General features: G+C 38.7%; 1 protein-coding gene across 1 annotated transcript in view; it reads right to left on the reverse strand.

The window, feature by feature from the left end:
* agpat5 (1-acylglycerol-3-phosphate O-acyltransferase 5 (lysophosphatidic acid acyltransferase, epsilon)) overlaps positions 1-14,878 on the reverse strand; it is a 67,184-nt gene extending 52,306 nt beyond the window's left edge. The window contains exons 1-2 of the mRNA XM_056249333.1: positions 14,096-14,878; positions 1,829-1,895 (exon numbers count right to left, since the gene is read on the reverse strand). Of these exons, the coding sequence (XP_056105308.1) occupies positions 1,829-1,895; positions 14,096-14,314 (286 nt within the window). The 5' untranslated portion in view covers positions 14,315-14,878. The remainder of the gene's footprint in view (positions 1-1,828; positions 1,896-14,095) is intronic.
* Between the last annotated feature and the right edge of the window lie 9,394 nt (positions 14,879-24,272).

Below are 24,272 nucleotides of genomic sequence, written 5' to 3' on the forward strand. Positions count from 1 at the left end.
GCGTAGCAACGCTGCGGGAACTCCTCCCTTCTCCACTTTTGTTGAAATCTTATGGGCTAACGCCAGCTTGGAACAGCTGGTCAATTGTCACGATACTGACAAATACTGACAGGCTCACGGGCAGTATAAAATGCACAGACGCGACAATTGCGTCAGAATCTCTTTCTTCACGCTGCCATCGTAGAAGCTGCACCAGGAGGACTAGTAACCTTTTTCTCTAACCATCTGATGGCTTCAACTTGCCAGATTTGTGCGGGCCCCATCGAACCGCCCGAACATGAGTTATGCGTCGTCTGCCTGGGCCTTGCCCACACCGAGGCGGCCTTCACGTGCGCCGAGCTGCCTGGAGTCAGTCACGGAGCGTTTCTCTAAGACACAGAAGCGTGCGAAAGCGATGAGCCACGTGATGCCCCGTTGCTCGCTTCAGCCCTCGTCAAGATCTCGCTCTTCCTCAGCGCCTAGCCCCGCTCAGGGACCGGCTAGACAGCCTGCCACGCCGTGGCGCCCCACCCCGAACTGGATGTTTGCTGCAAGCAGTCACAGCCCATAACTATAATGGGTTTATACCACAAAGATGGGTTTCCCTGCCCGCTTTATCTTCTGAGCCGTCATCCTCGTGTGACGCTGACACTCAGAGCGCTATTTGCCCTGTCAGGGCTTTGCGGATGTATGTGAATCGCTCGGCCGCCTTTCGTCAGTCGGACCAGCTTTTTGTGTGCTTTGGTGGATGTACTAAGGGACGTGCTGTCTTAAAACAGGGACTTTCTAACTGGATTGTGGACGCTATCGCATTGGCTTACGAATGCCAGGGGAAAGATTGTCACTTTAACATCAGAGCTTATTCGACAATGGCGGTTGCCTCTCAGTGGGCCTGGTCTAGAGGGATATACTGGTGGATTTATGTCTTGCTGCTGGCTGGTATTCTCAGAACTCCTTCGCCAGATTTTACAAGCTGGATGTAGCATCTGTGGCGTCGCAAGTGCTTTCGGTGAATTAAGTTTCTTACTCGTGTATTGTGAACTATTGTAAACAACTATGCAGTGGTTACCGCTATGCTGTTAACTCTGTGTATATGGCTACTAGTGTTAATACAGCTTCCACCGCTACTGCCGTTGACACCGTTTAACCCTCATGCTTGAGTGCTTATTGTGTTGTGTCTGCCCTGGATCAGTGCAGCCTTCGCTTTCATTGCGTTTGGATTTGCAAATTTGGATAGGGTCGGTGCTGATGTCTCATTGGTCTAGTTCCGCCTAACAGATGCGAGCACTCCTAGCGGTGTGGCTATTGGCCATCTGTCTGTCTCTTCCGTGGCTGGTGTAGCTTGACCCCATTTCTCAGGGCTTATCTTCACTACTCTCACAGCGGGATTTAATACAATTCCCGCAGCGTTGCTACGCAATGTAGAGTTAGGCCAAACCGCTCTCAAAAGGGAACGTCTCCGATTACTATCGTAACCTCGGTTCCCTGAGAGGCCGGAACGAGACATTACGTTAACCACCGTGCTCGCTGTTTGATCAGCTGTGCAAGCGTTCAGTCGTGATTGACACAATTGTCGCGTCCGTGGATTTTATACTGCCCGTGAGCCTGTCCGTATTTGCATACTTCGCGACAATTGGCCAGCTGTTCCAAGCTGGCGTTAGCCCATAAGATTTCAACAAAAGTGGAGAAGGGAGGAGTTCCTGCAGCGTTGCTACGCAATGTCTCGTTCCCGCCTCTCAGGGAAACGAGGTTATAATAGTAAGTGAGACGTTTTGCCATTGTATGAATCAGAATGATTTTGTAATGTTTATAGATAAGATCATGTATTGACTGCAAAACAGAGACTTACCTGTGGATTGGTGGTTTGACAGATAAACCACATTTTCCTTCTTTGGTATATTCCCATAAATGACAATCTGGACAGAGATTTACATGAACTTAATACATTAAAAAAACAAAGCAAAGGTATAGTTAGAATGAACCTGGCAACATTAGTGTATGAAAAAAGGTAATCTTGATTCTAGCATCATGGTGAATGGAAAATTGTCTTTTGTTCAACTACATATAGTGAAAAACACAAGCAAGAGTGGGACATGGCTCTATTTCAGCACGACTGCGGCTTGGCCGTAGACACGAGGTGCAGGCCATGCGCCGTGGGTATATTTATACAGATGGTGACAGTGACAAATGCAGGCATACAGAACATACAGATGGTAACATACAAATGTCCACATTTAAGCATTTCAATGGGCTTAACACCTTAACCCAGGGATGGGCAACGTCGGTCCTGGAGGGCCACTGTCCTACAGAGTTTAGCTCCAACCCTGAAAAAAAAAAATCACCTGCCTGTAACTTTCTAGTAATCCTGAAGACCTTGATTAGCTTGTTCAGGTGTGTTTGATTAGGGTTGAAGCTAAACTCTGTAGGACTGAAGTTGCCCATCTCTGCCTTAACCAGTACTCCCCACAAGCCAAAAATGACATATCCAAAAAGAAGACCCAGAACTGCTGAACAGACTAGGGCTGTAGCAGTGAAGGAATTTCCCTTGTGGTGATTCTGAGTTACTCAATATCACAATATGCAATATTATTGCCATTAGAAAAAAAAAAATGTTTACATTTATTTTATTTGCTATAATAAATAAGTGCTATGATGTGGTCAGCACTCAGCAGCCACAAAGATGGAGATAAACAAAAAAACATTGAATGAACATGCAGGAGAATAACACAAAACACACAATGCATAAATGAGAAGTGCCCAAGAACAACTGAAATGGGGATATATAAACAAGGGTAGAACAAAGGAAAGTAAACTAGACGTGAGAAATTTATACACAATTATAGCAACAAACGGACATAATCGGTAACCAATGAAACCGGAGCTAAACAGAGCAGGGAAAAAGGAACTGAGAGAAACAGAACAGAATGTCAAAATAACAGTCCACATAATAGAACATAAACCTGACAATAAGCTCGTTGGGCTATGGCATGAATAACTTGGTTCCGATCCTAAAATCTGACTGAACGAGAGGCTAAGACTGCTGATATTTCCCAATAGTATACAACATCAGCACTGCGTGTCTCTGCGCATTCTAGACAGGCTGTCAGTGATTGCAGGTTACATTGGCTATATGACATTGATTAATTTAATAAATAAAATAAATTGGACTTAATATTTATTTCGGGTCCTGATTAGGAGACGATGAGCACATGAACTATTGTGCCCTGCTGCTTATATTTATCAATCAGTATAAACACCCCTTCCCACGCCCCAAATAAAGTGTCTGTGGATGAGAGTATGAAGTGAACACTGATGGGACATAGTTTTGCTCCAACTTTACAGACGATGATTGGTAAGAGAATTTTAGAATTACACAACAACTGCAGCTTGTTCTGCGAGTCAATACGCCATTTCTACATCATTGCACATGAACAGGTCTTTCCAGTTTCTGTTTTCAATCCGATCAAGTGTTTACATTCTCTCGATTGGATTAGAAAAGGAATAAACCACCCCTTTCAATCCGATCGAAATATCATTCGGATCAAGCTTAATCGGATTGATTAAGGTGTTTACATGAGGGCTTTTCAGTCCGATTGAGCCGTCAATCCGATTACTACAGATTATTTGGTTGCATGTAAACGCAGCCACTGTTATGCCACTAGGTAGCAGCAAGGGACCGTCTTTGAATGAGTTATTAAACAGTTTGTTTAATACAATTAAAAACGCTGATTCTTTCATTAATGAAACAAGGTGTTGAAATTATTTTAACTGAGCGCCACTTTACAAGGCTCAAACGACCAGCAATGCGTCGCCGGGTAACGCTGAAGCTGATCCTTCACTTCATAGAAACCATGGCATTGATTCAGCGCTGGAGTAATTAATGGGAAATACAATTAAACATTGAAAGGATACTACGACAAAGATTGCTTTCCTCTTTGGACATGGCAAACTAATTTTTTCACGAATATATAGCCGTTTTGTCCACCATCATTCTAAGAACGGTAAGGAACGGTTCGTTATATTTAGGCCCGAAATTCTCAGTACGCGGTTGGCACGTGTAGTGACATCGCCACTCAGAATTGGACACTTGTCTGTTGCTTGGCTACAAATTTCTCATTAGCTGGCTAAGCGCACTAAGCAACAAACACAAATTAATAAAGTTTAAAGAAATATCTGATTCTGAAGATCCTTTATAATGCGGTCGCTATTTACATCTCATATCGTCTGTAAACTCTTGTGTTAAGGCAACGACTGACGCATTTGTATTACATTCCAAAGAGCAGCCGTTATCAGTAGAAAATGAAACGATTTCCGTACCGGCTGGGCGGGGATCGGCATGGAATGAAACAGTTAAGCAAAGAGAACGGTTTGTCCTGTTGTTGGAAAATATGGAAGATATGACTTGACCTAAAGGAGGAAAGACACAGGTAATCACATGCGCTCAGTTGATTCTTCACTCGTCATCATTAGCTTATTTAACATTTGATACACATGCATTAAGTGTAAAACAAGGGCCTAGCCTTATATATATATATAAAAAAAAAAAACATGAAAATCGCGGTTGCTTGCATTCCTCTGTGGTTGTCAGTATTGCGACAGCTAGACCAAAACAGACCAAAATACAAATGAAATAATAAAGATGTCGAAATGTGTCGAAACTCAGCGATCTAAAGACGAGTCGACATTAGTGAACAGTGAAACTCGTAATATAGTGCAAATGGAAAAATTTATTTAGGAGGTCTTTAGAATGGCATGGAAAGACAGTATTTCCCGCTATAAAAAGGCTCTAAAAGCAGCCAGGGCCAAGCATTTCCCGCAAACTCATAGAAAATAACCAAAACAATGCAAGTTTTTTATTAGGGCTGCACGATACATAGTTTTAGCATCGATATCACGATGTGCGCACCTACGATAGTCAAGATGTGCGATGTCAAGTGTAGTTGATCCGTACGGGCAAGCTGGCCCCCGGTTCAGAATGCATGTGATTCACGGATTAACTGCAAAGTTTAACCATCGTAGAGAGAAAGTGTATCATTTGCATGCGTTTTTAAGTCCTGTCAGTTTTTTTTTACATCAAGCACAAGACTGGAACTCGTGCGCTGTTTTCTGTGAACGAACACAGAGCAACACAGACTGCACCGAATTCAGTTCTCCTTCTCTTCTTTGTTTTAACTTGAACAGACACGTGCCGTGCACGCAAAATTAAGTCAAAATGCCCGTCTCGGCGGGTATTCTCTTAAACTGTTTGTTTTGTTGTAAACAATTGAGAAAGAAAACGGATGCTTATTACATTGGATCCGTGCATTAATCTTAAAGTGACAGCATACCTGCAGCTGTTTGTCACCAATGTTAATCAAACAAAAAAGAGAAAATGACTTTTGTAATTTTAACAGATAAATTGTATTAATTAATTATATTACATGAACTATATTTAATTTATACAGTGAAGACTATGCTGTGTTATTTAGCATTTTATTATTCAATGTCTGTACCTGAATAGTTAGCTTTACCTGAAAAACAAAGCTGCTTATTTAATTTGTATTTTTGTTTTATCGATGCTTGCAATTTGTTTATTATTTTCTATGCAGATGCACTACCCTACAAAATCACCCCAATCATCCTAGAATGATTAATGCTTTCCAAATAGTGCTATTCAAATCATCAGGTGAATGGTTTTCATATCGCAATATATAATCGCAGGAAAACTAAATACCGCAACGTCAGTTTTTTCCAATATTGTGCAGCCATAAATAGGCAGTGGGTTTAATAAATGACATTATCAAAAGATTTGCGTTCCGTCGTCTTATTGTCACCCTCTCAACCTGCTCCCCTTAGTGTTTTTACACGCAGAAAAGGCGTACATCAATGACAAGCTGCGCATAAAAAAACAATTTAAAATAATCGCAGCTTTTGCGATTTCATAATCGCGATAAGCCAAATCAGTTTAAGTGCGACTTCATGTAAATTGCGATTAATCGTGCAGCCCTAATTTGAATATATATTATGAATAGGCCTATATATTTATAAGCCTAAATATATAATTATAACTCTAAATATATACAGTCTATCCGGAAAGGATTCACAGCGCTTTACTTTTTTCACATTTTGTTATTATGTTACAGACTTATTCCAAAATGGATTAAATTCATTATTTTCCTCAATTCTACAAACAATACCCCATAATGACAATGTGAAAGAAGTTTGTTTGAAATCTTTGCAAATTTATAATAAAATAAATAAATAAAAAGTATTCACAGCCTTTCCTCAATACTTTATTGAAGCACCTTTGGCACTAATTACAGCCCCAATACTATTTGAGTATGATGGTACAAGCTTGGTTGGCACACCTATTTTTGGGCAGTTTCTCCCATTCTTCTTTGCAGAACCTCCCAAACTCCATCAGGTTGGATAGGGAGCGTCGGTGCACAGCCATTTTCAGATCTCTCCAGAGATATTCAATCGGGTTCAAGTCTGGGCCACTCAAGGACATTCACAGAGTTGTCCCATAGCCACTCCTTTGTTATCTTGGCTGTGTGCTTAGGGTTGTTGTCCTGTTGGAAGATGAACCGTCGCCCCAGTCTGAGGTCCAGAGTGCTCTCAGTCACCCAGTTCCTGCCGCTGAAAAACATCCCCACAGCATGATGCTTGCCATTCAGGCCAAAGAGTTCAATCTTTGTTTCATTAGACCAGATAATTTAGTTTTTCATGGTCTGAGAGTCCTTCAGGTGCCTTTTGGAAAACTCCAGACGGGCTGTCATATGTCTTTTACTGAGGAGTGGCTTCCGTCTGGCCACCATACAGGCCTGATTGGAGGAGTGCTACAGAGATGGTTGTTCTTCTGGAAGGTTCTCCTCTCTCCACAGAGAAACGCTGGAGCTCTGTCAGATTGACCATCGGGTTCTTGGTCACCTCCCTGACTAAGGTCCTTTTCCCCCAATCGCTCAGTTTGGCCGGGCAGCCAGCTCTAGGAAGAGTCCTGGTGGTTCCAAACTTCTACCATTTACGGATGGAGGCCACTGTGCTCATTGGGACCTTTAATGCTGCAGAAATTTTTCTGTAACCTTTCCCCAGATCTGTGCCTCGATACAATCCTGTCTCGGAGGTCTACAGACTGTTAACTGTGGGACCTTATATAGACAGGTGTGTGCCTTTCCAAATCATGTCCAATCAACTGAATTTACCACAGGTGGATTCCAATCAAGCTGTAGAAACATCTCAAGGATGATCAGTGGAAACAGGATGCACCCGAGTTCAATTTTGAGTGTCATGGCAAAGGCTGTGAATACTGTGAATAATGTGATTTTTTCATTATTTTTTTTTTTTAATAAACTTGCAAAGATTTCAAACAAACTTCTTTCACGTTGTCATTATGGGGTATTGTTTGTAGAATTGAGGAAAATAATGAATTTAATCCATTTTGGAATACGGCTGTAACATCACAAAAGTTCTGTGAATACTTTCCGGATGCACTGTACATGGAAATCTGAATATATTATGTAAATCCTGAATATATAGCTATAACTCTGAATATATAAATCCTTAATATATAGTTATAAATCTGAATATATAAATGTAAATCCTGAATATAGTTATAACTATATATTCAGATTTACATTTATATATTCAGTTATAACTCTGAATATATAAATGTAAATCTGTATATATAGTTACAAATCTGAATATATAAATCCGGAATTTATAGTTATAACTCTTGAATATATAAATGTAAATCCTGAATATATAAATGTAAATCTGAATATATAAATGTAAATCTGAATATATAAATGTAAATCTGAATATATAAATGTAAATCCTGAATATATAAATGTAAATCCTGAATATATAAATGTAAATCCTGAATATATAAATGTAAATCCTGAATATATAAATGTAAATCTGAATATATAAATGTAAAGCTTGAAAAAACTTGGCCCAATGCCAAATAACCGATTTCAATATTTCAGCTCCAGATTTTGAGAGAGATCATGCTTTTTGGCCGCTTGGGTAAGTTTATCTAAAAGAGTGGAGTAAGTTACTCTAAAAAAAATTATAATTACATCTTCAACAGTGTAATTAGAATTATAACTGTACTATAACTCTCTCTAAAAAGTATTGCATTATTACTAATTTCTTTCTAAATCCCATATCACCATCAACCAGTTGAACAATATAAAGATAGACATGAAACTGCTCTTTTATTCTTTCAAATAAATAATATAAAATTGCATAAACCATCTCTTTGACTGACCAAAGAATTTAAAGGGAGTCTATAATGGAATTACATCAAAGTAACTAATTAAATTACAGAAAAAATAAGAGTAACTCCTTACTTTCCTTTTGAATGAAAAGAAACGAAAATTACAGTAATTAATTAGTTAGTATAATTACACCCAACACTGATTATGCAATTGCAATTTTATTTGATTGGTAAAAGCCACACAGTGTCTTATTCTGATTGACTATATTGATTAAATGTAAGAATCTGACATAAGATGAAACATATGACAATACATTTATAAATACTGTTAATCTCTGGCTTTATTGCTGTGTTTTTTTCAGGGTTTTGATCTTCTCTCAACTGATAAGAGCACATCCTGTATTTTATTGTATTATAATGACTATTTAATATTACGTCTAAACTTTGAGGTTCCTAGAACGATTACTATGCAACATTCCTAGCCTAGTCAAAGTATATTTAATACTACTCTAACTATAATGATGTTCTGGTTAAGGTCATTTGTAACGTAGGCACCAGGCAGGGCCCAAACATAAACTCAAGCCCAGGGGCCCCCAGACCCCTAAAGGGGGTCGCACACCGCACGAGAAGCGCAGAGTCACGTCTAGGACAACTCGAGGTATCACACACCGGACTCGCACTTTCTCAGTTTATGGCCAGCAATATTGTTATGTTTAAGGACATTATGAAATTAAGATAATGTCTGTATTATGTTATGATTGTACTGTACAATTAAATACAATAATTGCAGTCTGAAAACTTAACCTCAGGGCGTACATTAACTGTCCTTGCCACTGTTGCCTTGGCTTTTGGCTTGTTTAGTTGGGGACATTTAATATTCAGCAATATTATTGATCTGCCTTCCTTCAGGTGGACGATGATGCAATTTTCTTCTAGAAACAAACTTGTCTTGTTGTATTATTTTAATGTTATCACTGTGAAGCTGCATTGATACAATCTGTATTGTAAAAAGCGCTATATAAATAAAGGTGACTTAACTTGACTGAATTCATTGAGAATCTCACCTGAAAATCCGATCACATCAGCAATTTATCAACGCAGCTGACTTCTGTAAATGAATGTCAAACTAAATGTATCTAAAAGTCAGTATGTACATTAACGACGATTTGAGACAAATATAATGTAAATTTAATATAAAACTATGTAAATGGTGCTCTGTGGTGCAGCAGGACTTTGAACAAGGTCCCGAGCCGTAGCTGGGCGCCGCGGACAGATGCCGAATGGAGCTGCCAGTGTGTACACACACTCATAGAAAATAATGTGTTCGAATTTTAAAGAAGTGGCGCTGTGCTTCTCGTCTGGTGTGGGACCCCCTTAAGTCCTGCCCTGATTGTAGTTATTTGTGCTTTTTAATTTGTTAATTTGTTCTTATTTTATTACTGTGTTTCAGGGCCATGCACAGACATTGAGGGGCAATTTCACTTGGCCCACTGCACCCAACGCTGAAGCAGGGCCTGGTGGCTATTGCACATAATTTTACTCATGCCCACAAGTTCCACGCTTATAATGTGCTAAATTCCCACAACGATTATTAGCATGCAGGTTGAATGAGTAAACTAATTCATCCCATAGGATTCATCCACATGAACAGATCAAGTCAATATTTTTAAATCTTGCTGTCAGACTGTAATTTCAGAAACAACAGAGTGAATCAGTGCAACCACAGCTTCCCCCTCTCTCTCTCAGAGTTCAGTGTTCATGTGCAATGAGCTGTATGTAAAGCACCTACCACCCGCAGTTGATTTTGATATCCTAGCTTTTATTTACTGATAATTGTGACTTTCTCACAATTCTAATTCTGATTCTGTTTCTCAACAATTGAGAGCTGTAAACTGGCAATTGTGAGAAATAAAGTCAGAATTGTGAGATAAAAAGTTGCAATTACCTTTTAATGTATTCATTTTTTTATGCTGTGGCAGAAACAAGGTTCCATACCTTTCAAGTTGATTGCAGTCACAAAACTCTGGTAAGTAAATAATATAGGATAATAAAATCACTTTTCTTAATTAGCATCCAAATACATGATAACACACTTTACAAACAGCTATAGTGTATGCTATAGTGAATTATTGTTTGCATGGATTTAACACATAAGCATGGAACTTATGGGAATTCTGTGCTAAAATTATAGACAATATAGGCTATGCATTGATATATTCAGGATTTATAAATAGATTTTCTGACTGCTAACTATATATTCAGATTTGTATCTATATATTCAGATGCACATTTATATATTCACAATTTACATGTAATTATTTCCTGTTTGCCCCCCCCCCATAACACACACAATATATATATATATATATATATACACACACAAATATATAGATACAAATATAGATACACACATACATATATATATATATATATATATATATATATATATATATATGACACATACATACCCATACAGTATCTCACAAAAGTGAGTACACCCCTCACATTTCAGCAACCATTTTAGTATATCTTCTCAAGGGACAATACTATAGGAATTAAACTTGGATATATTTTAGAGTAGTCAATGTGCTGCTTGTATAGCAGTATATATTTACTGTCCTCTGAAAATAACTCAACATACAGCCATTATTGTCAAAATAGCTGGCAACAAAAGTGAGTACACCCTAAGTGATAATAGCTGTACATCGTTTAACCATGCAAAGCCACATGTCCTATTCATCAAGTTCATGTTTTTGTCTGCTTGACAGGACCATAAAAATGTATGTATCCTGTATTAGAGGAGTTCAAATTTGGTGCTTTGAGTACAATTCTCTCATACTGACCACTGGATGTTCAACATGGCACCTCATGGCAAAGAACTCTCTAAGGATTTAAGAATTAGAATTGTTGCTCTCCACAAAGATGGCCTAGGATATAAGAAGATTGGTAACACCCAGAAACTGAGTTACAGTACAGGCAAGGGTCATACAGAGGTTGTCCAAGATGGGTTCCACTTGGAAACAGGCCTCACAAGGGTCAATCAAAGAAGTTGAGTCCTTGTGCTGTGCGTCAGGTGCAGAACCTGGCTTAAAAAAAACAGACGTATGAGTGCTGCCAGCATTGCTTTAGAGGTCACAGAAGTGGAAGGTCAGCATGGCTCACAAGACAACCTGTCCAAGAGAATGAATTACTGGAACCATGTCCTGTGGTCTGATGAGACTAGATAAACTTGTTTGGCTCAGATGGTGTCCAAAATGGTGGTGGTAGCATCATGGTCTGGGGCTGCATGAGTGCTGCTGGTACTGGGGAGCTGCGCTTCATTGAGGGAAACATGGATTCCAACATGTACTGTGACATTCTGAAGCAGAATGACAACTGCCTTGCTGAGGAAGCTGAAGGTGAAGGTGATGGAGTTGCCAAGTATGTCTCCAGACCTGAACCCTATTGAGCAGCTGTGGTGATCCTCAAGCGGAAAGTGGAGAAGCGCCATGTGTTTAACATTCAGCAGCGTCATGTTGTCCATGATGTCATTATGGAGGAGTGGAAGAGGATCCCAGCAACAACCTGTGCAGCTCTGGTGAACTCCATGCCCAGGAGGATTAAGGCAGTGCTAGATAACAATGGTGCTCACACAAAATATTGACACATTGGACACAGTTTTGACATGTCTACACTTAGGGTGTACTCACTTTTGTTGCTAGCTATTTTGACAATAATGGCTGTATGTTGAGTTATTTTCAGAGGACAGTAAATCTATACTGCTACACAAGCAGCACATTGACACTCTAAAATATATCCAAGTTTAATTTCTATAGTATTGTCCCTTGAGAATATACTAAAATGGTTGCTGAAATGTGAGGGGTGTATTTACTTTTGTGAGATACTGTACATACAAACACACACACATTATATATATATATATATATATATATATATATATATATATATATATATATATATATATACTTTAATACGCCATGTAACACAGGGGCCTATCACTTCTGAACAGTGGCGGTTCTAGAGGGGGGGCCAGGGGGGCCCGTGCCCCTGTGACAAAAAGCTTGGCCCCCCTTGTGGCCCCCCTAAATGTGGAGTTTGAAATAATTTTTACAAAACTGTTTTTTTGCTATCGTTGTATGCGTATTATTTTTTTTATTTTTCTATCTTTGTGGATTTGCATTTTCACGTGACAATTCGCATCACATTCGCGGGAATCGCGGCAGAATAACGCCTGTCTCCTGCACGCGAGAGAGGAGAGAAGAAGAAATTTGGTAAATGTCAGTTCAGTTGTAAGTTCATTCTTTATGTGCGTATGGGGTGTGCGATGTGTATTGTCTATTATGATATTGTAATCATTGTTTTAACTATGTACGAGGCACTGTGAGCTGACATAGCATTTGTCTATCCTTTCACTGCTGTGTGCAGTTCATAGGTAGGCTATGTCCCCAAATTAGTTTTTGTCTTATATTTATATCATATTATGTTCTTATATTAGAATATCACATCAGCAAGAGTGCCGTTTTCCCGTGCACAATTGCAACTGTGATATTTATGTTATACAACAGTTAAATTAACAATAAGTTAACATTGGGAGTTACTTTTTAGACACAATATTGTCAATATTGTTTGTTTTCCCTTTATTTCGCCGACTAGAATTTCATAATGAAACCGTAGTGAGTCTCAATGCAACACAGCGATGACTGAAATCCGCGTTTTGAACGAATCACTTGCTTCTTTCCCGAATAAATCAGCCGTTTGAACAAATCGTTTGAATGAATGAATCCCTCTTACAGGGACTTGCCGCCGCCTACTGGCGGTTTTAGTTTCATATTTAAAGTATCCTTTAATTAAAACGTTAAAATTAGAAATAATTTCATTTTTAAATATTGATTTAAAAAAAATCTCATAGCTTTATTTATGCAATTGTAAATGGAGTGTAAATATATGAATGCCACTTCTGTGTCACCTCTGCACTGCAAAGATGGATTTTGATTGAATTAATTAATTTGACTGGTAACAGTGGTACTGTATAATTATTGCATAATTAAGTATTATTGTATAAATAAGTATAATTACTGTATAATTTGAATGTTAGTATTTGACATAAAAGGTGATGCATAACTCTAAATAAGTTTAGAAAAAATGTCCATATATAGGTGAAAATGCCCCTGGAAATCAATTTAAGGTGGGAAATATTGCCCCTTAATTAAAAAATGTATTTCTGTCACTGCTGTGAACTGACCACTGCATAGAATATGAAAAATATTAATATCTTCGTGAGTCAGCTGTCAACAACAGGCTTAAACCAGCCATGGCACCAGCACAAAAACACAATCAGTAAAATATTATCTAATTATTAACAAAATGTTGAAAATATTGAAATATATTTTTGTCAATATTGCACACCCCTAATGTACGGTATTAATTTTGATTTCTTTAGGTCTTAAAAAGCCTTAAATTTGACTTTAAAAAGTGTGCAGGAACCCTGTAAACGGTTAGACATATCAAGTCAGTTATTTTCAGTAAATGAATTAATAAGCTTCTTGGTCCCCATTGCTTTTGCTCTATAGTTCTCAAAATGAAGAGAAAGAAGGACATCATGTCTATTACAGTTACTGTGACTAATACTGAATATGTAATGCAAATGTAAAAATATAATGGAAATGCAAATACATTGTTGAATGATTATAAACACGGTATTTTGCCTGTTAATGCCTGCAGCAGTGCAGAAAATGATATGACAACAATAAGGTCTAAATGTAACTGGCCCCTTTAACAGTACAACTGGCCCCAGCTTGGCCCCCCCAGTTGAAATGGGCTAGAACCGCCACTGCTTCTGAATCTAAAAACAACAGAAGTTACATGTAAAGAACGAACTGAATGCAGGTAAACACAGTAAAGACAAAAAGTTACACTAACCTCCACGCCCGTGTAATTTTCAAAGAAGAACAGGACCATACTCTGATACAATGAATATGCACGGTCATCCACAGTGTGAAAGAGTCTGGTGGGCAGCACAGTGGCCAGCAGCCGCCAGATGCTCCAGGACAGCAGGTACGCCGGAGCGGTGCCCAGCATCACCGCCGCTGGGAGCCAGTACCGCAACGAGTATGTGTGCACGACTACAGACAGCAGCATTTTGACTCGAAACCCAAAATGACTCAAGCGAATCTAATCTCTACACCACTGAAACTCAAACTAACTCAGTAAATGACCCTGCCCAAAATGCATTGATCTTTTAGCCCAATGCAGTCGATTTCAATGAATACTTACGAAAAATCTGTGCTAATGATTTCGATCAAGGAGGGGGGGAAGTTTATGCAAAATTTGACGTCTCCTGGAAACTTCCTCCAGGTTTAAGCATGACATGCTTTTTTTGATGCAAAACACTTCCCAAAGTGTGATTATAGTCTTATAAGGCACAATTCATAAAGACATTAAGATACAATAACTGTGCTTCTACACTTAGCTGAAACTACACTCTGATTTACCCTTTGCACTACTCTTAAAAAAAATGAAGTACATGCAATTCTTTACTTGCTAAAACCTACAGAGGACATTCCAATGACAGAAACCCTAAGATGATCTAAGCATGGAGAACACTTTTACTTCTCCATTAATACCATAACAACATATAAACAAACGTAATGTCTTACAAATACAACCAGCAACATTGCTCGCCCCCGAAAGTCACACTCGCCTTAGAGCCTCCATATTACATGATTGTTATCAGCGAGCCACATGCTTGTATCGTGCTCGCTGATTGGCTGACAAACGAGTTCCGGTGTGACGAGTTTTTCGATTTCCTTGGGCGGAGCCAGAGCCATATATATATATATATATATATATATATATATATATATATATATATATATATATATATATATATATATATATATATATATATATATATATATATGGTACATCAAACCTTCAAAAACAATCATGGTTTCCCACCTCAGGCATTAAATAACGTTACCTTTTATTAATTTCATTCCCCCCCCCCCCCCTGATTTAAACACCTTTTATTCTCAACCCCTTAACGGACAAAATGGAATTGGTTTAAAAATGATTTTACACAAAATTGGCTATGAAACAAACATCTAGTCTACCTACTGCTCAACTACAAATGTAACATATATGATAATGTGCCCTTCTTTCTGGATAAACATCTGCTTGCACAACACAGTCTTTCTGCTGCTGATGTGGCTGCCATTTCTTCTGACATAAGATGCTTATCAGTGTTGAAGTGGACACATTACAAATGAGTTGCCATGATTTTGGTAAGTAGGCTATATATTCACTGAAAACATGACTATTTTATATTGTTTTATAAAAAAAATATTCATAAATGAAGTGAAAAACTCAACCCTGTCACAAGTTTTCAATCCCGAAACAATGAGTTTTTTTGCACAAAATGGCCACTGCACCTCTTGTAGTGTAGGCAAGTAGACCATATATGGCAGCAATGAAATAAGTATGTTGTATACATATGGATTAAAATAAAATTTTGAAAAATAATCATTTTCCATCTTAATTTGACAGTACCCTCCCTTGACTATAATAGGCCTAAACAATATTAATTAAAAGGTATGATACTACTTACCATCTTCTGCAACACTGTTAAAAAGACCTGAATTGTGTAATTTCTGGTAAATTATGTCACATATGGGTGGAGAATAGTTGGCATGACTGGGTTGAGGTCAAACTGAGGAACATGACTTTATAGTCTGTTTTTATAAAATAATTTGATTTTTTTTTTTAAATATATATTTTTCACAAGAAAGTAACACAAACAATCATAAAATTTCCTCTTTTTTTTTGACACTGCACATTTGGTTAAATATTTAAATACAAGTACAAATTCAGTAAAGTGCCTCAGGGACATGACAGAATGCTTAGTGTGCAATAGAAATAAGACATTATTTTATGATAAAAATGATTTAAATTCAATCTTTTTTTTATTCATTATAAAGGACATACCAGCTCCATAACAGCTCCCCGTATTGTGAAAAGCTTTAAATATTTCATTTTGGTGAACCACCACTTTAAAAAATCTGGGGGACTGAAATATTACCGAATACCAGGAATGGCCCAACTATAGTTTCAGTGCTGCAGTATATGACTAACCTACAATCTTTTCGTAGAATCTTATAATGTTTAATTATTGTTCTTACATTTTTGATATTGGTGATAGATTTAGAAATTTTAGAGAACAACATTTTCCTGAAATACAAATCTTTTGTGGAAAAAATCCATGGACTTTTGTCGCTCTTGAAAAAAAGAAAAGAAAATGGATTCAAGGAGTTTTGTGGTTGAAATTTAAAAAAGTAACAAATCCTTCCCTCGCGGGTCAATTTGACCGCGGGAATGAATGGAATGCGAGGAATGCTTCAGTGCACATATAAAACCCTAAAAATGTAAAAAATTCAAACTAAAAATTCTAAAACTTTACCAAAAATTGTATAATGTGTAACGTTACATGTGTGTCTGAATGCATACTGAAGTGAACTGACTTTAGGAACCAGTGGAAACAGCTCATTTGCTCCATATAAGGCCATCTAGTGGGTAGAGTCATGAAATATCATGTTATATGGGGCGGCAGTGGCTCAGTGGTTCATGTAGGTTGTCTACCAACCAGAAGGTTGGTGGTTCAATCCCTGGTTCCACCTGACCAAGTGTCGAGGTGTCCTAACTCCAGCTGCTCCTGACGAGCTGGATGGCGCCTTGCATGGCGACACCGCCGCCAGTGTATGAATGAGTGAGTGAATGGGTGGCAAAATGTAAAGCGCTTTGGTGGCCATTGGGTCTGTGAAAGCGCTATATAAATGCAGTCCATTTACCATTTTATATATTTTTCCCCACAAGAGGTCGGCAAAGACACCCGATGTAAGATATTTTGAGCCGATTTAAAAGGTTAATGCATGAAATTGGGAGTTATTTTGAATTTAAGTTGAAAGATTGTGAGGAATGTGCTTAAAGGTGCATTGCGCTAGTCTCTGAGTTTTTGCAGAACTATGCCCCCCTCTGGCGACAAGCGAAACTGCAACCAGAGGTGTGCACGCTCATGGACCACACGCACACGCACGCTTGCACGAGCACGAGCTGTTCATAACCAAAGGAGCATCAGCCGCACAAATCTTTTGTTTAGTCATAATGTCTTCAGAGGTAATAAAGTTATAAATCTGCAAGTAATTTTAAATAAACTCAGCAAAAAAAGAAACGTCCTCTGACTTTCAACTGTTTTTACTTTCAGTAAACTTAATGTGTGTAAATATTTGTATTAACACTAAAAGAGTCAACACCATAAGACATAAACTAAAAATGTTTCACAGACATGTGACTAACAGAAATAGAATAATGTGTCCCTGAATGAAGGGAGGCTCAAAATCAAAAGTACCAGTCAGTATCTGGTGTGGCCACCAGCTGCTTGAAGTACTGCAGTGCATCTCCTCCTCATGGACTGGACCAGATTTGTCAGTTCTTGCTGTGAGATGTTACCCCACTCTTCCACCAAGGCACTTGCAAATTCCTGGACATTTCTGGGGGGAATGGCCCTAGCTCTCACCCTGCGATCCAACAGGTCCCAGACGTGGTCAATGTGATTGAGATCCGGGCTCTTCGCTGGCCATGGCAGAACACTGACATTGCTGTCATGCAGAAACTCACGCACAGAACGAGCAGTATGGCTGGTGGCATTGTCCTGCTGGAGGATCATGTCCGAATGAGCATGCATAAAGGGTACCACATGAGGGAGGATGATGTCTTCCCTGTACCGCAAGGCATTGAGATTGCCTGCAATGACAACAAGCTCAGTCCGATGGTGATGTGATATACCGCATGTGATATATTCCATCTATCTCCATGTTGAACTGTTTTATGTGTTTACTGTATCCACTTATGATTGTATTATTATGGAAACACGTTCATGAACCGTTTTATCAAGAAAAAAGCCAACTGAGGATCCCGTTTGAGCCCTAGAGCAGACCGGAGATCTCTCCATTTGTTGAAAGCCTTCCCGATGTTGACTCTCGTCTTATTCCGACGCCTGTCTGACTCCAATTTGTCCCTTTTGGTGGCACTAGACAAAAGTTTTCTTTTCTTTGTCTTACGTGGAGTTTGCGTTGGGGTTTGGAATGAACTACAAGCTTCAAAAGTCACCTCAGTGCCGTGAGACAGCTGGCAGACGGTCGGTTTAGCCAGTCTGTCTGCTTCCTGACCTGAGACCCAGATTGTCATGTTTGATCTCTAAGACTATGTGCCATATTACTAGAGAGAAGAGCAACACCATCCCAGGAGGGATGAATACCATCTCCTTTCAACAGGTCAGGTCTGCCCCAAAAACGTTTCCAATTGTCCATGAACCCTATATTATTTTATATCTATAAGTATCTCATCACTCCTGCGAACAGGAAGGAGACCAGAGCAAATTAAAGTGCCTGATATCGTACTTGCAAGTTCACACACCTCTTTAATGTCAATTTTAGTGATCTCCGACTGGCAAAGTCGAACATCATTAGTGCCAACGTGAATAATAATCTTAGAGAATTTACGATTAACATTAGCCAGCACTTTTAAATTTGCTTTGTTGTCAGGCGCTCTGGCTCCTGACAAACATGTGACTATGGTAGCTGGTGTCTCTATTTTCACATTCCGTGTAATAGAATCGCCAATAACTAGGCCACTTTCAACAGGATTCTCAGTGGGTGCATCACTGAGTGGAGAGAACCTGTTTAATGTTGTTATCGGAACGGAAGTGCAGTGTTTTGTCCCACTACTACAGCGTCTCACGGTCACCTAGTTGCCCTGCTGCACGGGCTCTACAGGCGGAACCAAACAATGTACAGAGTTCACATACAGTCGTGCTCAGAATTAATGGCACCCCTAGTAAATATGATCAAAACTGGCTGTAAAAAATAAATCTGCATCGTTTATCCTTTTGATCTTTCATTAAAAAAATTGCCAAAAATCTAACCTTTCATTGAAGTAAAAGAATTGAAAGTGGGGGGGAAATCACATTATGAAATAAATGTTTTTCTCCAAAACACATTGGCCACAATTATTGGTACCCCTAGAATTTTTTACGAGTAAAATATCTCTGAAGTATATTCCCATAAATGTTTACTTTTTTTAGCACAACGTGACTAGGGACATAAAATTGTCTAGCTATGACTTCTTGTTTTACAGTTTAAATATGAGGAAACACAAAGGCCAAATTCCCTTAATCATCCATCAAAATGAGTAAAACCAAAGAATATATTTCTGATGTGCATCAAAAGATTGTTGAGAATCACAAAATAGAAAGTGGCTGTAAGAAAATAGCTAAAGAATTGAAAATCCCCATTTTGACCATCAGGGCAATAATTAAGAAGTTTCAATGAACTAAAGATGTTACGAATCCGCCCGGAAGAGGACAGGTGTCTATATTGCCTTAATGGACAGCGAGGAGGAGAGTTTGAGTGGCCAAAGACTCTTCAAGGATCATAGATGGAGAATTGCAGAGATTAGTTGAGTCTTGGGGTCAGAAAGCCTATAAAAAAATTCAAACAACCCCTACATCTCCACTTGTTATTTGGGAGGGTTTCAAGAAAAATCCTCCTCGCTCATCCAAAAACAAACTCCAGCAAATTCAGTTGTCATACACGACTGGAACTTCAAACGGCACAGGGTTCTGTGGTCAGATGAAACTAAAAAAATAGCTTTTTGGGAGCAAACACGCTAGATGGGTTTGGTGCACACAAGGATAAAAAGTACCCCATGTGTACAATTTAATATACCATTGGATCTTTAATGTTGTGGGCATATTTTTCTGCTGGAGGTCCTGGACATCTTGTTCAGATACATGGCATCGTATTCGATCAAATATCAACAGATAAAAAATCAAAACCTGACGCCTTCTGCTAGAAATCTTATAATGGGCCGTGGTTGGATCTTCCATCAGGACAACGATCCAAAACAAACATCAAAATCAACATAAAATTTGTTACGGAGCACAAAATTAAGCTTCTGCCATGACCATCCCAGTTCCCTGTCCTGATGAGTGGAGTGAACTGAAGAGAAGAAGCACCAACATGGATCTGGGAATCTGAAGGATCTGGAGAGATTCTGTATGGAGGAATGGTCTCTGATCTCTTGTCAGGTGTTCTCCAAACTCATCAGGCATTATAGGAGAAAACTCAGAGCTGTTATCTTGTTAAAAGGAGATTGCAAAAAGTATTTAATAAAAGGGTGCCAATAATTGTGGGCAACATGTTTTGGAGAAAAACATTAACATTAAGCATTAATGTGATTTCCACCCCACTTTCAATTCTTTTACTTCAATGAAAGGTTAGATTTTTGGCAATTTTTTAAATGAAAGTTCAAAAGGATAAACAATGCAGATTAATTTTTTACAGCCAGTTTTGATCATATTTACCAGGGGTGCCATTAATTCTGAGCACGCCTGTAGTTTGTCATCCATAACTCCATCAAGGTCAGCCAGGAACCTTGGAGTTGTGATTGATGATCAATTAAACTTAACAGACCACATTGCTAGAACTGCAGATTTGCCTTATACAACATCAGGAGGATCAGGCCCTTCCTATCAGAGCATGCTACAAAACTCCTTGTACAAGCACTTGTTCTATCCAGACTGGACTATTGTAATGGTCTCCTGGCAGGTCTTCCAGCTTGCACTATCAAACCTCTGCAACTGATCCAAAATTCTTCAGCTAGAGTGGTCTTTAACAAGCCGAAGAGAGCACACGTCACTCCTCTCCTCACAAAACTGCACTGGTTGCCTGTTGCTGCTCGCATCAAATTGAAGTCACTGACTTTTGCCTACAGAACAACCACTGGCTCTCCTCCCTTTTACCTAAACTCATTACTTCAGACTTACGTGCCATCCAGAAACTTGCTCTCTGCAAGTGAACTCCGTCTTGTGTGGTGCCATCTCAAAGAGGCACTAAATCTTTCTCAGACCTTTACCATGTCTGTTCCCTGCTGGTGGAATGACCTGCCCAACTCAACCAGAGCGGTCGAGTCGGTAGCCATTTTCAAGAAACGGCTGAAGACGCATCTTTTTCGGCAACACTTGATCCATTAATACTAACACTTTATCTTCTATTCTATATCTATTATCTTTAAAATAAAACAAACAAACAAATACAGGTACTGCGTTAGATTAAACTGGGAAGGGTCATAACACTTGCATATTGTTGTCCTATTGTTAGTAGGACTAACTGCTTCTATTGTTCTCATTTCTCAAGTCGCTTTGGATAAAAGCGTCTGCTAAATGAATAAATGTAAAATGTAAATATTATCTTTGCAAGCAGTTTAATCGGTATTTCTTTTCATTAGTAACAAAACCCCCCCAATATAATTCTTATTCAGTGATTAAATATTAAACGAAAAGATGGCACAACCACTAATTGGGTGGCGATGTGCACAATTTAAATCACCTTTGTCACAAGCTAAGCTTTGTGACCGAAAATGAATTACACACTTGACACACATGCACACATCACTACCTGATTATGCCGACATTTACCATCTTTTAAATCAGAATGGTATTGTGTAATTGTTTTCCCTATTTGAAATGAGTCTGATATATGTACGGTAGGCTATATTTGTGTTTGCTCAAACATGTTGTTCAATTCAATTATTCCTTTTTAAAAGAAAACTTCACAACCCAGTTAATTGCAGTCAGAATTACCTTTTATTTCTTGTAAGAATTCCCCCCAAAACTTTTTGGCTTTCTAGTCCCATGCTGCACCATCAAACAGTCTGTCTGATTCAAACAGGGCTGCGTTCAGCCCCGACAAAACGTTGCACAACGTTTTTTAAACAGAAACGGTGATGCGTTGAACACACTGTTCTGATGACGCAAGAGTTGCAACTATGGCAGCTCAGAAGGCCATTCTTTGTGTTCTTTGTGAAGAATTTTCGGAGCCTGATGAAGTCGGTATAAATATGCGTTTAATACTACAAAATATGCCCGATGTTACAGTTACTGCACTTGCCGCCCAGTGAAGGGATATTTGTGGAAACTGAAATGGAAGCACACATCTTACCTAATTCAGACTAAAACAAACACATCTATTTAGCCTCAAATACTGACTTTATTTGTAGTTCATACTGTTTTAATACCCTGCACGTCATTTTTAGGAAAAGCACTTAATTACCATTATTTCTATACCAAATGTCATACACTTGCAATGAAGCTAAAAATATAAACAACTACATCATTATGTTGATATCCTATATTTTTACAATAAAACTTAGACAAACATGTCTTCTAATATCCTCAGTTGTTGCGTATACCGAGCTGCATCGAACACATTTGTAAATGACTTTCCTTGAACCAATTGTGCGAGTTCACTTTAATACCGCGTGCTTTATATACATGTTGCTGCTGATTGGACTGCAGTTCTGACACACCCACCAAACAAGAGAAAACGTATCTCAAACCCCGTTGCACGCCGTTTCCAGGAAACATGACGTTCAACCCGGAAACCGTAGCAAAACGTTGCGCACCGTTTTGAACTTGAACGTGCCCCTGGTTTTTGTAGCCTTAGCATAGCCCTAATTGGACTGATCCATTTGTAGTTTTGACTGGGGGAGGGGGAATAGCTTGTTCATTTGGTACAGGCCGAGGGTGGAGTTAGCCCGTATAAATAGGGAGCTATAGAGCTTATCAGGTCAGTCTTGGTTTGTTTAAGGCCAAAGGTAAGACCCTGTTGCAAATTGGACCAAATTATTTGGTGTAGCCGTTTTTGCAGTTTTGTTTTGTTCAGTTTGTTTGTATTTCAGTATGTGACCATGTACATATTTTTTTCATTTTTCATCATAATAAACCACCTTTTGGGGATCCACTGAACCTCTTTCCAGCTTCTTTAAAATTATCCTCTAAGACCACTGGGGCCATTCTTTACAACCTTAATTTATATAGCGCTTTTTACAATGCATATAGTTTCAAAGGAGCTTTACAGTGATAACAGGAAAAGTATGCATTTCGGCTGTTGTTCAGCTGAAGTCAGTTCAGTGTTGATTCAGTTTCATTGTAAAGATAATCATTATTGAATAATAGTACAAAATAATAGCTGCAAGCAGCATTGACGGGCCCAAGCCCTGGCGTCATTATTAATCTTAGAATTAAACTTTAAAACTATGTCGTCAGTGCACTACAAAAAACTGGTTCTATGCCTTTATTTTTTCATTAAACTGATGGAAACAGACCAAGGGATAAGCAACGCCTGGAGTGTCGCTGTCCTGCAGAGTTTAGCTCCAACCCTAATCAATCACATCTGAACAAGCTAATCAATGTCAATAAAATAAAACGTCAATGCAATAAAAATATAAGAGGATGTAGCCGCAAAAGATAATTACTGTAAAGGACCCTGAGCGCTTGTGGTGTGAACTGCTCCTTTGTTTTAAAGGAGAACTCCAGCGCAAAATGAACCTTTGGTCTAATAAAACATTGGTACCTAGTCAACCGTTCTCTGAGATTTGTTTTCATGATAATCGAATGTATAGAGTTTTATCTCTAAAAACTGTTTAGCGTATAACGCTAGTAATGGGGGCATATAATAAGTAAAAAGAAATCGCTAGTTTATACCACTAACAAGGCTCAAAATAGCCCCACATGAACACAGTAACATAATGAGGGTCCCTACATGCAAAACGAAGCATTGAGAACTTTGCAAGTGCACAGACCGTTTAATAAGAAGATAAAGATAAAGACAGTCCACCTCGTGTATACAGACAGGAGCCATCTTTGGAAAACAGTCTCGACTAATCAAACCACGAACGCCATTCATACAGTTCAGCTCACTTAGCACGTCGTTCGTGGTTTGATTAGTCGAGACTGTTTTCCAAAGATGGCTCCTGTCTGTATACACGAAGTGGACTGTCTTTATCTTTATCTTCTTATTAAACGGTCTGTACACTTACAAAGTTCTCAATGCTTCGTTTTGCATGTAGGGACCCTCATTATGTTACTGTGTTCATGTGGGGCTATTTTGAGCCTTGTTAGTGGTATTAACTAGCAATTTCTTTTTACTTATTATATGCTCCCATTACTAGCGTTATACGCTAAACAGTTTTTAGAGATAAAACT

Source organism: Rhinichthys klamathensis, unplaced genomic scaffold (genome assembly GCF_029890125.1).
Source record: "Rhinichthys klamathensis goyatoka isolate OS25496 unplaced genomic scaffold, OSU_Roscu_1.1 h1tg000003l_1, whole genome shotgun sequence".
NCBI classification, from domain to species: Eukaryota; Metazoa; Chordata; class Actinopteri; order Cypriniformes; family Leuciscidae; genus Rhinichthys; species Rhinichthys klamathensis.